This window comes from Phacochoerus africanus, chromosome 1 (assembly GCF_016906955.1).
Source record: "Phacochoerus africanus isolate WHEZ1 chromosome 1, ROS_Pafr_v1, whole genome shotgun sequence".
Taxonomy (NCBI): Eukaryota; Metazoa; Chordata; class Mammalia; order Artiodactyla; family Suidae; genus Phacochoerus; species Phacochoerus africanus.
In genome coordinates, this window is record NC_062544.1 from 8,426,288 (window position 1) to 8,439,524 (window position 13,237).

The window sequence follows — 13,237 nt, forward strand, 5'->3', positions numbered from 1 at the left end:
GGCAGTTCTGAGACGTGTTCTCTTAGGCCCGTGCTTGGCTGCCATGCTAATAGACGCTCTCTTTGCGGCAAAAGTCGGAGTCTCTGCATTTTGGCTTGCTCTGCCGTCGGACAAGCGAACCTGGTTCAGTAACACCACCAGTCTCTGAGGTAGGTCTTTAACAAGGCCAGAGGTTCAGAGAGGTCTGGCTCAGGAAATTAGAGCCAAGGTGAAGGAGTTTCTGTTCTGTCCAGAAGAAGGACAGGGATTAAGAGCTTGGGATCTGGAGTCAGAGTGCTTGGATTTGAAGCAGCCCAGCTCTATCACTTAGTGGTAGCATTACTTTAAGCCAGTCGCTAGCCTCTGTGTGCCTCAGTTACCCCATCTGGAAATTGGGGGTAATGACCGCATGCACCCTAAAGCTCATGGTGGGGATTTAATGCAATGATGCGCCTGAAGTACTTAACCCGGTGCCTGGCACATAGTAAGAGCTCTGTGCATCGTTTTTTCTAATAAGAGAAGCACTGGTCATGTCTTGCCAGCACATTTTCTGTCCCCATGGTCACTGCCAGGGGCCCAACACAGCTCTTACCTCGATCTGAAGCTGATACCATTCCTGGACTCTCTTGCTCAGGCCCTCAGTGGTCACCAGCCATCCATCCGGGGTCACTTGGAAGGCAGAGCCATCGTTCCCTTGGGTGATTCGGAATGAGTAGGGAGGACCATTCTCCGGGGAGTCTGGGTCGCTCAGGATCAGCTGCAGGACTTTGCTGCCGATGGGGGAGTTTTCCTGAGACCAAGAGTGATGGGAAATCAAAGAGCAGAATGAGTTCCAGTCCTTTTTCTCACATCCTTCTGGATCCCCTTCTCTGGGGTGAGTCCTTGACACTCTGGCTGCGCCTAGGACATGCTGAGATGTCATTCGTTCATTCCGCCTGTCTGCGAATTAGTTGTTGACTCTGTCAGTCTAGACCATAGCTTCCTAAGGCTAGTGCTGGGTTTTAGAAACAAAGCCCACTGGGGCTGGAAGGGTCTTTAGAGTCCCTTTATCCTACAGAGAGGTGACTGGCCCAAGTCACATAGCTGATGACTAAGGTATACAAATTAGTGCCTGGATCCATGTGGAAATTCTTTGATTCAGAAGGTCAATTAAACACCTATAAATGGTTTCCCAGTTAGAAGACCACTGGAACACACACCCAGTGAGAAAATTCAAAGATGATTAGGAATTTAACTGAGAAAAATGGATCCCCTGGGGATTGTTCTAGTCTATGTTCTGTAACACAGGAATTCAGTGTGCTGTTAACTCTCTTTTTTGCATCAAAATCTTATCTCCAAACAGAATCTTTTTTGTTTGTTTGTTTTTGTTTGTTTGTTTTAGGACATCACCTGCAGTATATGGAAGTTCCCAGGCTAGGGGTCTAATCAGAGATGCAACTTCCAGCCTAATCTACAGCCACAGCAACACAGGACCCAAGCTGCATCTGTGACCTATGCCACAGCCCTTAGCAACACCAGATCCTTAACCCATTGAGCGGGAGGCCAGGGATTGAACCTGCATCCTCATGGATAGGAGTCAGATTCTTAACCTGCTGAGCCACAACGGGAACTCCTACAAACAGAATCTTATGAGCAGAAACGGATAGTTGCCTAACCAACAGGCATTCTTCCTTTCCTTTCTTAGAAAACCCTGCTTTTGTTCAGGTGTGGGTTGGCAATATCCTCAGCAAAGATGTGCCCCTCTTGGAGTTACCATCATGGCTCAGGGGAAACGAATCTAAGAGCCATGAGGGTGCGGGTTCAATCCCTGGCCTCACTCAGTGGGTTAAGGATCTGGCATTGCCGTGAGCTGTGGTGTAGGCTTGGATCTGATGTTGCTGCGGCTGTGGTATAGGCTGGCAGCTGTAGCTCTGCTTGGACCCCTAGCCTGAGAACCTCCAAATGCCACGTGTGTGGCCCTAAAAGCAAAAAAAAAAAAAAAAAAAAAGTGCCCCTTCTAAGGGGAGATGGACTATAATTGGTTTAAATCAGTTATAATAATCTAATTCCCTATGCCAATTTTTTGACTTAAGGCAATCATGTAATCTAATTCTGACCATTGGATGAGTCTACCAGGTGGGGGTTCTGAAAAGCCTTCTTCTTTGATAAAAACAGATTCTGCAAAAGAAGTCCCTTCCGTTCGCCTTTGAAGATGGTTAGGCAAGAATGTGACACTGGCGCTGTAGCAGTCATTTTGTAACCCTGAGAGAGAACATTTGGGAACTTCAAAGAAGGTAACCTAAAGTTGCGATATCATTTTCCTGCTGAAATGACCCGTTCTGGAATACAGTCTCCCATTAGACCTTTTCTTATTTGAAATAATGAGGCCTTATTATTTGATAAACTTTTAGTCAGGCGATCTGTTATTTGCAGCCAAAGCATCCTAACTCATACTCAATATACAAAACAGATGAAAGTGGGGCGATGCTGGTTGCTGCACAGAGGGACTCAGAACTCCGTCCTCTTAACTGCTTCCTCATCTCCCTCACCTCTTGTGGTCACAATTCCCCATGGAGTACCAAGGCCCTCTCCAAATCCCATTTGCAAACCATTGTATGGTGGTAATAGCTTGGGATCTGGAAAGTCCTCTGGGTTCGAATCCCCGATTTGCCACATTTTGACTATGGCACATTCCTGTACCTCCATTTAAGGAATCTGTAAAATGGGTATCGTCTCCTTCCACATGGCTGCGTGCCCTGTGAGACAGTGGATGCAGAAGTGCCGTGCACAGTGCCTGACCATTTTTAATTGTATAATCCATAATCCCATTCAGCAGGCTGTGTTGTTGTTAGGGATATCAGTGCAAGGTCAGGGTCACTGTTTGAGTGGACTGGTACCAGCCGTGAGCACCCTCCACTTTGAGAGAAATGAAGGTGAGATGGCTTCGGGGTGCCTTTGGAAGTTTGAGTGTACCTGAACAGAGGTGCTGTAGTTGAGCTGGAAGAATCTTGGTGGGTTGTCATTGACGTCAACCACTTGGATAGCGACATCTGTGTCCTCATGCAGTGGGGGTTGCCCGTTGTCGGTGGCTCGGAGCCTCAGGGAATAGCTAGAAATCTACAGCAAGATGCCCAGGGGAGAGTTAGCAACAAAGACCCCTCAGTTATACCCCTTGATTCATGACTAATGTTTTCAGAAAAATAAGATGGAGACACTCCAGGAATGGGCTCTGTGCCTGCCCACTGACCTTCTCATAGCATCTTAGGACCCAGGTTCTAGAGTCAGGCAGAAATAGGTTTGACTTCCAGTTTAACCATTTACTAGCTGCAAGATCTTGGGAAAGTGACTAAGCTTCTGTGGCGATGATATCAAGACCCACCTCCTAGAATTACTTTAAGGACCAAATGGCATAATGTATATATAGCACTTAGCAAAGTTCCTGGCACAGAGCAGGTGCTCAATAAATGATAACTTGTTATAATGATCTAATGATTCCTGATTAATAGTGAGAAGGTGCCTGAGCTTTTTCAGGAATGTTCAAGGTCACTCAGTCCCTCTCCTGCCTCTTGCCTCACAGGCCACAGAGGCTCCACAGAGAAAAAGGAGTGGGAGACACTGAGAGTGGTCTGGAGGAATGTCAGAATGGGGTGTTGACCACAGTTCATCCTCTGGACCTGCAGCAGGGCTCTATTCTGCTCTAATGAGCTCAGATTGGGAGTCTCCCAGATGGCTTACCTGTTCCCAATCCAGGGTCTTGGCTACCTGTAACTCCCCTTTCTTGGGGTGGATGGCAAAGTGCCCAAGCTGGTTCCCTCCTACGAGGCTGTAGGTGATGGCACTATTTAGAGGCCCATCTTCATCAGTCGCTGACACCTGCAGTGGAGGCAGGTGATGGTTGTGAATGGAGGGGCAGGAGGGACCAGAAAGGAATCTTGGTTCCTGGGGGTGTAGGGGACACAGACATGCCCCTCCCCCATGGACTGCCCTCAGGCTGGCAGTCCCTGGACTATAGTCATCCTGGCCAAGGTAATCTCTTCATTTACATCCTGCTGTGGACGTCAGCATGCAATGGTTTATTCATTTATCCATTTATCCATCCATTCACTCGTAACTGACAGGGTTCTAGGGTCCTGTGCTACGAATTGAGGAATGTGCCAAAGTGAATATGTCTTTGGGAAGTTTAATGTCTAATTTTTGAGGGCAAGTCTAATTTGGGGCAAAGTGCGATCAGCTTTATGGTGATAAATTTCACCTGGGGAGATTAAAGGAGGCTTCACGAAGGCTTGAAGAGTAAAGAAGGCTTCTGGGAGTGGAGCCAGCATTCCTGGCAGAGGAAACGACATGAGCCCAGAAGTATGAAAGTGCAGAGGATGCACTTTGGGGAAGGTCCCATCTTCCTGTGTGGTTTGAGCAGAGGGTGCATGTCAGGGAGTGGAAAGAGACAAGAACCTTGAATATGGGCATCCAGGGCTTGGTTTCCCTCCACGAAGTGGGGAGCAATTATATTTTCAATGCAAAGAGGTGTTATTTGTTGCCCCCTCCCTCCTTCTGCTCCCACACTGACACTCCATGTCCCTCGGGCAGTCTTCTGGGGCACCTCTGATGCCTATTTTATCAGTACCCAATTGAGATCGTATCGGAAATGGCTCTGAGACATTTTGTCAGGAGAGAGTTTGGTTGCGTAGCTATAAGTATATAGTGTATTCATTGATAAAATAATCCATACTCAAAGATGACTGGGAAGGGGAAGCTACGAACCCACCCGAGAGTCCATGCCCCACAAAGGATGACATTGCAGATTCTTACTGTGAGCACAAGGTCACCCACGATGGCATTCTCTGAGACCCTGGTGCTGTACAGATCCTGGGAGAATCTGGGCCGGTGTTCGTTGATATCTGTGACATTCACCACGATGGTGGTCATGTCGCTGAGGGAGGAAGAGCCCTTTCGGCTGCACTCAATGGACAGGAAGTACTTGGGGCTTGTCTCAAAGTCCAGGCTCTTGTTGACATACAGGATCCCTGAAGAAACAAGAGGTGATGGGAGCATTGAGGCGGTTGGGACCACAACAGCAGAGTGCTAGGGAGTCTTGCGCCAAACCCCAGGAGAGGCAGCTCCACTGGATTAGAGGAGACGGATCTCCCCATCATCTCTCCCATCATCTCCCCATCTTCTTCCCCATCGTCTCCTCCATCGTCTGCCTCCTTCCTTCCTGTTACATCCCGCTTCATCTCCTTTCTTTTTCCTTATTGCCATTCTCAACAGCAGTTTCCCTCATTTATTTCTTCACTATTTCATTGAAACCTCATTAAAATCTATTACATTAACTCTATCTCATGTAGATCTATAATAAGTGTATAGAGCAGGAACAAGCATGATTTCCATTTTCTGGGTAAGTCTACTGATGCTCCCAACAGCTAAGTGACCTACCCAAGCTCACTTGGATAGTAAATGACAGAACTTAGATTATAGAGTTTTATAACACCTTAGAGAGTTTTATTCTAAGTTGTTCAATAGATGGTTACAGCAGAAATTTCTTACTCTAGAAATTGGAAAATAAAAGAACAAGCATTTATCTTGCCACTCCTGAATGCTAAATAGTTAATGGTGGAAAAGTCTTCTTTATAAAGTAATTCCAGTTAGTCCATGAATGAAGAATGATAAGGTTAGAAAAATCACCATTTTGCAGCCCCTAATGAAATAATGTATCTAAGAAATAATCATAAGAGTCTGTTAAAAACTATTGGAAGAGCTAACGAAGAGCTCTATGCTGGGTGGTTCAGACTAACAACCTCCAAGCCACCATCAGGCTTAACCTCAGAAAAAAGAACCAGTCAGCCACTACATGCTTCCCAGTGTGGTGCAAAGGAGAGCCTAGCATCATCTTTGAAGCATTGTTGGCAAAAAATTGAGCTTGAACCTGATCAAGGTCTTTGGTCCAAATGTCATTAGAGATATATGCAGACAAATATAGACACATGTAGACATTTATATGTGTGTGTGTGTGTATATATATATATATAGAGAGAGAGAGAGAGAGAGAGACATACATAAGCATATATGGAGAGATATACCTTATGATATCATAAAGATACACCTAGCCAATCCAAGATATTAAAAAAGAACCCTGCCTTACATATGACCTGAATTTTTCGTTACATAATTGGCAAGAGGAAATAAAGAAGGAGAGGGAAATGTTAGAGATTAAAAGAAACTTAAGATACTGCCTACTAACCAAAAGCGGTATGTGGCCACTTGGGGGATGTTGACAAGCAAACCAACTTCAAAAAGATGTTTATGAGATAATCTGAAAAATTGTCTGGCTGGGTATTGGACTATATAAGGGGATTCTTATCTTTTAGGTGTGATAATGTTACTATGGTTGTGTTTGTAGAAGGAGTCCTTATCATTTAGAGATACACAGCAAAGTATAAACCAAATGATATCATGTCTGGGATTTGCTTTAAAATAACAGCAGTGGGTGGATGTCGGGGGTAAAGATGAAACCAGACTAGACAAATGTTGATAACTGCAGAAGCTGGGTGATGGAAACAAGAGGTCCATTATACTGTTCCCTCTATTTCTTTTATGTTTAAAGTCTCTGTAAGGATTCCCATTTTGGCTCAGCAGTAATGAACCCAACTAGTGTCTGTGAGGACGCAGGTTTGATCCCTGGCCCCACTCAGTGGGTTAAGGATCTGGCGTTGCCATGAGCTGTGGTGTAGGTCACAGATAATGGCTCAGATCCCGCATTGCTGTGGCTGTGGCTTAGGCCTGCAACAGCTCCAATTCGACCCCTTGCCTAGGAACAGGTGCAGCCTTTTTTAAAAAAGAAAGAAAGAAAAAGTCTCCATCATAAAAGCTAAAAAAAATATACCGCTCAACAGTAAGGTGGCTGCCTTAGTAGGTAAAGAGCGTCGCTGCAGAGGTGCTGTGGGGAGGAAGCCACATGGGGACTGCTCTGACCTGAGCAGCCTCTAGAGCCCTTCCATGGGATTCTGTGGGATTCTTAGCTTCTTCTGTGGCTAGGAGGAGAGAAGAGAGCCAGGTTCCAAGTTCTTTCTCTCTTTATGACAATATGGAAAAATTCATGAGTGCCAGGATGTTTGGGGGGGAAGGCTTTAGGAAGGAAGCAGGCAGCCTTGCCCTGGGCTGCTTAAGCCCCTGATTTTAGCAAGTCCTTCGGGCCACAGCAGCCAAGGATGGAAGGTGCCTCAGCCTCCGTCCCAGGGCTGGGTCTGAACCCAGATGTGAACTTGCAGAGTGGGAGGAGAGAGTTCTCATCACAGTCCTTGGAGGGAACATAGTGGAACAAGGTGTGTGCCCATATAAGCTGGCCCCATGCTGCCGAAAGAGACTGGGCACCTGGAGAGATGCAGAGTGAAGCAAAGGCTAAAAGATGCTGAGGAGGGGCTGTGGTATGCTGGGAATCCAGTGTTCCCCAAAACTCTGTGTGTGTGTGTGTGTGTGTAGGGATGGGGCTGCCTCCAGTGCTGTCTCACCTGTGCGGGCATCCAGGCGGAACCGCCCCTGCTCGTTCCCACTGACTACACGGTAGCTGGTCTTCTCAGCACCAGGACGAGTGAGCGTGGCCAGCTGCAGCACCTCTGTGCCTCGCTGGGCATCCTCGGGCACCTGCACCCTGTGCTCGGTGCTCAGGAACACGGGCAGGTAGTCATCCAGGCCCACCACGGAGATGGTGACAGTACCCAGGGTGGACAGCGGTATTGGGGTGCCCAGGTCAGAGGCACGGACGGTGAGCTCCAGGGCTGCTTTCGGCCTGACCCGCAGCGGCTTCTCCAGCCGGATCACCCCTGTGGTGGCTTCAATGGAAAAGTGGCCTTCCGCAGAGTCCGTGAGAGAGTAAACCACCTGGGCGTTGGTGCCTGTGGGGGAGACAGAGTGAGTAATTGGTACAGAGGGACCCTCCACATAGCTTTCAGAGGAAGGGGCCTGGGGGGGCAGGGTCCCCATGAAGGCCAACCTGCTCTGGCTGTTGGGAGTGCGAATCTCTCCTGTGGACGTTCTTGACTAGGGTAGGGTTCAAGGCCTTATAGAAAGGTTCTTGTGAAGGGGAGCATTGTTCTGCAAACCCTTAGCAACATCTGAAGCTGTTTATGTGGCAGTTGGCATCCCACGTGAGCTCATAGAGTGAAAACTGTGTAAGATCAAAATCACCCATAGCAAGTTCTTTGGTTGTGATGGAACAATTCTGTGTCTTGATTGTGTTGGTAATTACTTGAGTCTATGCACAGGATTATTGAATAGAAGTACACACACCCACATGCAAATGAATACATTTAGCAACTGGTGAAATCTGAATAAGACTGGAGTTCAGGTACCAGTAACATCCAAGGGCCGGTTTCCTGGCTTTGATATCATGGGCCGTGGAGGGAAGCTGGGTGAAGGGTGCGTGGACCTCTCAGTGCTAGTTTTGCAGCTTCTTATGAGTCTATAATTATATCAAAATCAAAAAAATCAAAAAACAGGAGTTTCTACTGTGGCTCAGTGGATTAAGAACCTGACTAGCATCCATAAGGACGCAGGTTCAATCCTTGGCCTCGCTCAGTGGGTTAAGGATCTGGAGTTGCCGTGAGCTTTGGTGTAGGTCATAGATACGGCTTGGATCTGGCATGGCTGGGTCATAGGCCAGCAGCTGCAGCTCTGATTTGACCCCTACCCTACTCTTGGAACTTCCATAGGCTGCAGGTGTGGCACTAAAAAAAAGAAACACAAAAAACACACCCATGGAAAATTCTTAATAAATCAAACCACGCAACGTTTTTTTCCATCTTTGTCTCAGATGTTGTCGTGTCCTTTGGTTGTGGACTAGATGAAGCAGTTGGCTCTTGGAGGGACCATAGTGTCTGAAGGACACCAGCATTTAATGCTCAGCTGTTAGAGCCTCACCCAGTGGGAGAATCATAGGCCCTGAGCCTATAAAGATTGAGTTTCACATACACTTGGGAACACACAGCCCTTTTGTTGAATTGTCCTGAATTAAATGTGCATACCATATACTTCTTCCACATATACATTTTTCTGGAGAGACCATAATTTTTCTAGAGAGAAAAAAGTGTTGGTCAGGCCACATTTGGAATACTGAGGTGGAATGTTTGGGTTACAATCAAACGGTTTGGAAGTGTTAATGGTTAAGGGGTGCAAAGCCAGAGGATGAATCCTAGAAAGGACGAGACTAAAGAAACTAGGGAGCCCACCCAGAAAGGGAACCGTTTATGTGCATTTTTTGCCTTTTCTTGAGCCACTCCCGCAGCATATGGAGGTTCCCAGGCTAGGGGTCTAATTGGAGCTGTAGCCACCGGCCTACACCAGAGTCACAGCAACGCAGGATCTGAGCCGTGTCTGCGACCCACACCACAGCTCACGGCAACGCCAGATCCTTAACCCACTGAGCAAGGCCAGGGATGGAACCCGCAACCTCATGGTTCCTAGTTGGATTCGTTAACCACTGCGCCACGATGGGAACTCCCAGAAAGAGAACCTTGAGGCTGGAGCCAGATAGTCCCCACCTCCCAGTCTCCGAAGGGCTGTCATGGGTGAGGAGCTAGATCTGTGTAGCTGCAGGAGGGCAGGACCAGGACTGACAGGTGTCTGCTCCAAAAAGGTAGTCCTTTGACAATCACCTGAGGTACCACGGAAGGAATGGGCTAGCTAGTAAGTAGGGCGTTCCCTGTCCCTGGAGGTGTGCAGGCACTGGCTAATTGAGCATTTGCAGGGCCTTAGATGTTAGATGCCTTTGCACTATTTGCTCTCCCTAGAACCTCTGCATTCCTCCAAAATCTCTCACCTCCCTCAATGCCAAACTGAAACTCACTTCCTCTAAGAAATTTTAAATTTACTTGCTTGGTGTCAAACAAAGCAGGGTGTTTTGATTTCTCTTCGTTACCACCATCATTGTCATTTCCTGTGTTCCTCTAGCTACTTTGACCCTGTGGGTATTTTTTTTTTCTCCTCCTGAATTATAAAATTTAATTGAAGAAAATTGGGTATATGTATATAAAAACACATATAGATCTCTACAATGAAACGCTTCTTAATGGCAGAAGCTATAATTGGTACAGTACAGAATCAAAACTCCTGGATGAATCCAATTTGCCTTGTAATAGTAAAAGAATTAACCCTAGTGAAAGCGATGTCATTAAAATTAAAATGTAAATTTTTTTTTGTCTTTTTAGGGCCGCACCCACGGCATATGGAGGTTCCCAGGCTAAGGGTCAAATTGGAGCCACAGCTGCTGGTCTACACCACAGCCAGAGCAACACCAGATCCGAGCTGCGTCTGTGACCTACACCATAGCTCACGGCAATGCCAGGTCCTTACCCCACTGAATGAAGCCAGGGATTGAACCCATATCCTCTTGGATACAAGTAGGGTTCGTTAACCGCTGATCCACGATGGAAACTCCAAAATGTAAAATATCAAAACATAAAAATAAAATGTAAAATATTCTACTTCCTTGTCTAAAAATTGATCCAAGAATTTAATAGGCTTAATGGAGTTTTGCCCTAAATTTATTTCTTGTGGCCAGTTAATCAGAGTTGAATGATTCTTTTTATTTTCTTTTTTTTTTGTTTGTTTGTTTTTTTGCCATTTCTTGGGCCGCTCCTGCGGCATATGGAGGTTCCCAGGCTAGGGGTCTAATCAGAGCTGTAGCCACTGGCCTACGCCAGAGCCACAGCAATGCAGGATCCAAGCCGCGTCTGAGACCTACACCACAGCTCACAGCAACGCCGGATCCTTAACCCACTGAGCAAGGCCAGGGATCGAACCCGCAACCTCATGGTTCCTAGTCGGATTCCTTAACCACTGCGCCACGACGGGAACTCCTAGAGTTGAATAATTCTGATTGGTGTATTTCACATTAAAGGTTGGTATTCAAAAGGTCCTTGAAGTTGCATGGTGGGTTGGAAAAGGCTCCAGGCCTAAATGGCAGTGAGAAACAATGGGCCTGAAATGCCCCCATCCCAGCCTCAAAACCATGCCAGGATCTTTTGTCGCCTAGCAGTGAGGCATGCAGTTTGTGGACATCTTAATTTGTGTCAGTAGACTAAGAAGGGGCTACAGTCCTCCAGTCCCAGAGCAATTCAGAAAAAGCCAAAGCCCCTTCCACGTAACCCCACAGGCAGATGGCCTCCAGTCCTTCTCTTTCGCACCTTGGTCGGGATCCCGGGCCAGTACCACTGCCACGGGCGTCTTCACTGTGGTGTTGTCGAAGACCGCCACTGCACAGTGGCTCGGGAAGAACCTGGGGGCGTTGTCATTTACGTCCTCCACGTGGAGGGTCACATCCGCTTGGCACGACTGGCCGCCTCCATCTGTTGCCTTGGCAACAAGGCTGTATACCTCTTTCTTCTCTCGGTCCAGGGCTGTTAGTGTGATCAGCTCCCCTGGCCAGAGAAAGAACAGCAAGTGAGCTTTCTCTGGGGGCCATGTCCATCCAGATGTGTCTTCCAGAGGTTTATGCAAGACAACCCCAGCCACACAGAGTATCGTCACAGAGAAAAAGGGGTCAGTTCTGTGTACAAATAGTTAGGAAGGAAGCAATCCTTTTTCTTCCAACACCTGCTTGCCTCCCTAGTTACACCCAACCACCACACCCCCAATTTAAGATGTGCACTAACAAGCTACAAAGACCACACATTTTTAAAGGTCATTTAGGCAATTTCTAACGGCACTTAAAATGCGTTTATCCTTTGGCCCGCAGTTTCACTTCTAGGAATGTATCCTACAGAATAATCAGCCCAAGGTTAAAAATATACATAGAGATCTTCTCTGCAGCATCCTTTTAAATAGCAGCATACTGAAAACATCCTATATGTCTTTCAAAAAGATACTGGTTAAATATATTATCATTTAGCCATATAGTAAAATATTATGCAGCCAAAAAGTAATTATGATAGAGCTTTATGCACTGCCTAATTAATAGCTCCAATATGCTGCTACAAGGAAAAAAAGCAAGTCACAAAATAGTATGCTATATAGAATTTTGAGGATGCATGGAAAAACATTCTGAGAGAATACAAACCAGGAGTGCTTATCTTTGAGGGGGGGTGGACTGGTTATTATGAAGACTTTCCAATTTCCACATAATATACCCCTACATGGTTTGAATTTTTCACAACAAGCATGTATAATTTCCATAGTAATAAGAAAAACTACCGAGTTTGTGGGTTTTTTGGTTTATTTTTATGACCCCGCCAACTAACCTGCAGCTGAACAAACAGCAGCAAAGCTTAGGTCACCTGCCTGAGGTGACTCAGCATGTCCACACTGGGGTCAGAAAGGGCAGTGCTGCTTCCTGTCTATGCAGACAGCTTCCTGGGATATTGGCTCTCACCTGCCACCTCCCTGCTCAAGAACCTCCAAGGCATCCTTTGAGCTACTGGTTCCAAGCCGAGTGTCAGCAGCTGGCCCTCGGCGACCTGGGCCATCTATGCTGCCTGTCCCCACGCCCTCCCTATTGCAGCAGGACAGGGACCCCACCTTTTCCAAAGGAAGCCGACTCCACCCTGTCTTCTCCCCCACTCCCAGGCTCTCACGGCCCAACCTCCCCCAAGCATTCGTGCCAGGCAACCAGCTTGTCCCTGGGCTGGTAACAATGACAATGGAAACCATTTCTACTGAATCCTTGCTGTGTGCCAGATCTGAGCTAGATTTCTGTACACTTTATCTGTTGAGACCCTTCCAACAATGTGGTGAAGTTTTAACCTCAGCCTGTAGCATATAATCTTGAGACCATGACTTAGACCACAACTCTCACCTACTTGAATTCTTTAATGGCTCTAAAGGTATGATTAGCAGCCCCCTCCTACCCTCCTCGAGGGTCTCTTCCTTTGCCTTCCTCCTCTCCTTCTATGCACCAGTTTGGGGCTCTACCAGGTCCTCAGATGTGCATGCTCCTTTCCAAAGCAAGGTCCTCATATAAAATCTCCTTCTGCCTTGATAATGTCCATCCCTTACCACCACCTTATGTTCAGCTAACTTCTCGATATCCTCAAGTCTCACAAAAAATATTCCCTCAGTGAAGTTTTACTTAACCCCATGCCCAAGCTTAAGTCAAGTTCTGTCCAACCTCTTCAGCACCCTGTGCTTTTTCTTAACTCAGCACATGTCAAATCACTGATTCAATAATGGCCTTTCCCACTTGACTGTAAAGACCCAGATCTTGTCTCATCAGTTTGTCGATTATGTCCTCAGCATCTAGTGAATGCTCGGCACATGGTACCCATATGTGTTTGCCAAGCAAATAGATGGTTGG

At 46.8% G+C, this 13,237-nt stretch overlaps 1 protein-coding gene across 1 annotated transcript in view; it reads right to left on the bottom strand.

Moving 5' to 3' along the window:
• FAT2 (FAT atypical cadherin 2) overlaps window positions 1-13,237 on the bottom strand; it is an 82,823-nt gene that overhangs the window by 21,052 nt on the left and 48,534 nt on the right. Inside the window, exons 13-18 of the mRNA XM_047771534.1 lie at window positions 11,133-11,366; window positions 7,461-7,844; window positions 4,765-4,979; window positions 3,694-3,831; window positions 2,932-3,075; window positions 572-769 (exon numbers count right to left, since the gene is read on the bottom strand). Coding sequence (XP_047627490.1) covers window positions 572-769; window positions 2,932-3,075; window positions 3,694-3,831; window positions 4,765-4,979; window positions 7,461-7,844; window positions 11,133-11,366 — 1,313 coding nt within the window. The remainder of the gene's footprint in view (window positions 1-571; window positions 770-2,931; window positions 3,076-3,693; window positions 3,832-4,764; window positions 4,980-7,460; window positions 7,845-11,132; window positions 11,367-13,237) is intronic.